The following is a 4,683-nucleotide window of genomic DNA, read 5'->3' on the forward strand; positions in this document are numbered from 1 at the left end:
ATTAATAGCGATCAATAGATCCAAGGCACCTTATACTTTCACCAAAAACAAGAAAAGGTTTAGAGTATATAATTTTTTTGAAATGAAAAGTAGTAGGAAAAGGCAAAGTTAAAGTGATTATTCTATTCTTCCGCGTTGCTATGATTTGAAAAATCACAATCTTGGACTGGACCTGTCCTGTAGGAATAAATAAATATCACTCTTCTGCTTAGACCTTAAGCAGCAAGTTGCATATCGAACGATCTATATGTTAACCATAATTCTCCACTCATAGGAATCAATTCTAATGCATGATAATTTCTATTGATAGAAAGAAACAGATCACGTCGGTATATTTCAATCACATCTTTCACCTATGCTAAATCTCAGCATTGATCTCAAGTAATTTGCAAGACTGGATATCCCAGAACTTGCTAGAGAATGACTGGTTAGATAGATGATATCTTATTTGAGGTACCAAATCCATATATGGCCTTCTCTAAAATAGCAGCATTGCTTCCTTGATGTCGTAATTCATCTTATCCAAATCAGCCTGCACAGACTGAATCATCGGTGGGGGTCCACATGCTAGCGCTAGGACCTCCTTCGACCCTTCAGGGACGTGTTCCCTTAGAATGCTCTCTGTGATGAACCCGACACTGTATTTCCAATCTTCGTTAGGAGCCTGTTGCACCACGTACCACACCTTCAGCCTCTCACCGTGCTCCTCCGCCCATCGGTCAAGCTCTTCTCTTAGCAGTATGTCCCCTTCGGTTCGATTGGCATACACAAGGTACATGACGGTTTTATCTTCTGGGTCCCTGAGGATCGCCTGCATTATCTGATAAACTGGTGTGATCCCCGTCCCACCAGCCAGCATCGCCAGCCTCTTCGCGAATTTGGGCTTTCCATGGACTAAGAACCCTCCTCGAACGGTGTACTCTATGTGGCCTAGGGGGCCTTTCACCTCCAACACCGAGCCCATCGGAAGCGATTCCAAGTACTGCGTCATGAGCCCGCCTTGGGGAATTTTCGGGTGGACATTCATGAAATAAATCTTGATCACGAGGTCGAAGTACCCTATTGTATCCGGCCCACTAATAGGCGTATAGGCCCTCATGCACAGCTTCCCGTCGATCGTGGCACACAAAAATAAATGCTTCCCAACGGGCAAGCCCAGTAGCTGATCTTCTGATGGGAGTGCAAACCTGAAAATCCTGACATCGTGTGAGATCGAGGTCTTCGAGACTAGCTTGCATTGGATCTTCTCGCCGGGGCGGAGTGCGACACGTCTTGCTGGGCCCACTGCTTCTTTAATGGGCTGCACTCCCTTTACTAGGCCATCGGAGGAGCTAGAGCCTGATGAGGAGTCCGAATTGTAGCCAGTTGTGATCAGTTCTCCAATACGGTACTGCTCGAGAAGCTTCTTGGCCTTGTCAGAGTGAATGGCATCGAATTCCTCGGTGCAGTCCGTCCCCGCATTGATGAGGATGCTGTCGGCCCCGCCAGGGTGATCCTTCAAGAAGTGCGTACAGTCGTAGACATGGCCATGGACTATGATCCATGCGGAATCGGCCGAATTATGTGATTTAACCTCAGAGACAGAGAATGTCTTTGAGGATGTGTTCATGAAAGGAGACGAGACACTCTTCTTCAGGGTGGCATCAGCGGATGCTTGCTCAAGGTGCCTCTCCTTGGCCATCCAGCCACCCAACTGGTTCCCGGGCTGGGTCGGGTGCTCAAATACTATCCCGATCTCTTCCTTGTGGGGCCTGCACATGTTCGTCTTGACCCTGAACCAGCAGTTGTTCATCATCCCCTATCATGTCATTGCATTGTAACGTTGTTATTACATTGAATGACTATACTAAGCAGATCGATCATATTACGTAGGATAAAGTTGATTGGATCTTGCTTACTACGTACCATGAGATTCCAGTTTAGCTTCTCGGGCTGCACATTGAAGGACTGGTCCCAGGCCCGGACCGCGATCTCCTTGGCCGGGAGCAGGTGGAGGACCTCGACCTCGAGGGACCAGAAGCACCAGCACCAGTACTTTCCATACCGGTTGGGTTTCTCCGGGTGGTCCAATTCGCACACGTGCCACGTGGCACCTCCATCCATTGTCAATTCTACACGTGTCACCTTCTTCCCGCCTCCTGCATATATGCATCTCTCCTTTCAAATTCTATAAATTTTAATTATTCTTTATCTTTTCTTTTCCGTTTAGCTTCTTGTGAACAAATTCCAATAGTTAATTCTCCTTCTGGCCCCTTATCTATTATGACCTCATCCATTCAATGCTGTGTCCATGGCTCATTGACGGCCTTCATTTCCTTTATCATTTTCCATTTCATACATGACAAGGAAGAATCAATAAAATTTTTATTATACAAACTCAGTCATAAAAATGCTATAACATACTTATTATTTTACACGTGAATCACCATTGGATGGCATCATGATATCTAGAAAGCAGGTCTAATTCGACGAAACTATTGTAGTTATAACATTCGGTTTTCACTGTACATGTGGTATCTGCTTTTCACCCCCATCGTAACCGAGCTCTATCTGATTCTCGTAGCAGAACATAATTTTTCGACGTACCGAGGAAAAATTGCTCCTAGTTTGAAGAAAGGCAATTATCAGATCAAAACTTACCAGAATAGGCGTAGCCGCGCAGGGTATATGGTCTCTGGCTGGTCGAGGCATTAATGGGCAAAATCTCCTCGTGGGAAGGGGTAGTTATCACTGAGTTTATGTTCAGCTCATTGACTATGTACTCCGGCTTGTACCACCAAGCTGCAACCTCAATAGTGTGTGCACATATCATATTGGAGGATATTTTGGATATACGTCCAGATTAGCAAATAAATAAATAAATGAAGGTCCATTTCATAATCTTAAATATACTAAATTTAATATATATGAGGTAGCAGATTACTTTAGCTAGTGAAGTTATAAAATCATATTACCTTCAGCATTAGCTAGCTCGGGATCGACGTGAGATGGGAAGACTTTATTGTCACGGTAATGGTAGTAGTTATCGGACTCCTTAGTCGTGACTATAATCCTCCGAAGCCACTTCACCATCCTGCCCCCGATGTATCCCGGTATGATCACCCTCAAAGGGAAACCATGATCCGGTGCTAGAAGTTCCCCGTTCTGCATATAGGCCAGTATGATGTCGTTTGCTGGGTCCATGGCGACCTCCTTGTTGATGCTCGTGCCATACTTCGACCCACCACCACCAGGAAGGTCCTCGGCCCCCTCGAAGCACACATAAAGGGCCCCGCTTCTCCGGGTCATGATGCCGAATCTCTTTAGAACATCCCGCAACGGTACACCTTTGTGGGACACAAACATATTAACAGTTGATTTTGCTTATAAGATGTCAAACAGAATATATAACATTTATAACATCTACCTCGCCAAATCGAAGTGGACACTGCGCTTGGTCCCCAGTTAAATCCGATGCTCTGTTTGACCAGGTTTTGCTCCTTCCGTCGGTTCCCGGCACACACCAGGGTGACTGGGAGCTCCCGGCTCGGGAAATCAGCTACGAGCCTGTTCATAGTGAGCTTCCCTGGCCGCTTCACAAGTCCAGTCACCTCGATCGTCCAATGCTGCCAACTGGCCCGAGGGACCAGTCCGTGGTTGCGCACATAGTGGAGTGGGACCGGTGTTATGAACCCGTGGCGCATGAGGCGTGCCAGTGGTGCCTCTGCATTGAAAGGGTGCTTCCCGGTGAGGCGGACCATGGAAGGGCTGCGCTTGATCCAACTGTCGGCTGTTGATTCATCGAGTGGGTCATGGACGGTTGACTCGATGTCGGTTTTTCCATTTATCATCACTTTAACGTACTCCTTCGACTGACCGGCCTCATCCTCGCTTGACAAGCTATAGTGCTCCTCATCCTGAACAGGATTCATTTGCAAGGCTCGGGCCGGGGCGTCAGGAGAATCTGATGGACGGCTCGGGCAGGAGCTCCAAGAAGAGAACAGGACGGCCCCGTCTAGGGAGGGTTCGAGGTGGTTGAGTGGTCGGTTATTGATTGATGCCGCCATCGGAGAGTGAGCGAACTAGGCCGAAAACAAGAGGAGAAACTGATACCGGAGAGAGATCTGCTGATCTATGTATGTTTTGTTCACTGACCGACCGTATCAAAGTTGGTGGGAGCCAGAGGGCGTGGCGACGACGGTTATTTATGGGGCTCCGGCGTAGGGGGGTACAAACGTCTTTAGGGGAATGTCTGACTTTATGGGGCCCATCTGATTACGTTGCGTAACCCCCAACGAGTGACGTCACCGAACTTGGTTTTCCAGTTTTCCTCGGACAATTCGAAACCGGTTTCTGGTTCCCTGGACATTGGGGATGTCCACATTAAAGCACATTTCCAAGCAAACCAAAATAGACTTGTTCAAGTGATTTGACTTTTATTCTTCTGAGATAAAGTATCGGATTCGAGTTTCGTGATAATGAAAATTCATACTAGAAGAGCGTCCCTTAGTGGTCAATCGGGCCTGAACTGAATCAATCAGGACTCATTGAATTTCTGAATACCATGATACATACCGAAAAAAACACCTTTCCAAGCAACTCGGCATGCATGACACACAATTTTCTCGTACTTATGTGTAAACCTCCATCGCGCGCTGCCATAATAATCCATTGGAAAAACGCAAGCAGTTTATACCTAAATAT

The 4,683-nt window shown here is 46.8% G+C and overlaps 1 protein-coding gene across 2 annotated transcripts; it reads right to left on the reverse strand.

Moving 5' to 3' along the window:
- Positions 1-222: 222 nt before the first annotated feature.
- Positions 223-4,144, reverse strand: LOC116187105 (nitrate reductase [NADH]-like). Of its 2 annotated transcripts, none has more exons than XM_031515704.1 (5): positions 3,407-4,144; positions 2,955-3,326; positions 2,641-2,781; positions 1,906-2,135; positions 223-1,798 (listed from the first exon to the last, which is right to left on the reverse strand). In XM_031515704.1, exons 1-5 carry the CDS (start codon positions 4,044-4,046, stop codon positions 479-481), a joined length of 2,703 nt encoding a protein of 900 aa, XP_031371564.1. In that variant the 5' UTR covers positions 4,047-4,144; the 3' UTR covers positions 223-478. The 2 variants fall into 2 exon arrangements, with proteins under 2 accessions (XP_031371564.1, XP_031371563.1); XM_031515703.1 differs by having other exon boundaries at positions 225-1,798; positions 1,906-2,138.
- Positions 4,145-4,683: the final 539 nt, after the last annotated feature.

The sequence above is a fragment of the Punica granatum genome, chromosome 8 (assembly GCF_007655135.1).
Source record: "Punica granatum isolate Tunisia-2019 chromosome 8, ASM765513v2, whole genome shotgun sequence".
NCBI classification, from domain to species: Eukaryota; Viridiplantae; Streptophyta; class Magnoliopsida; order Myrtales; family Lythraceae; genus Punica; species Punica granatum.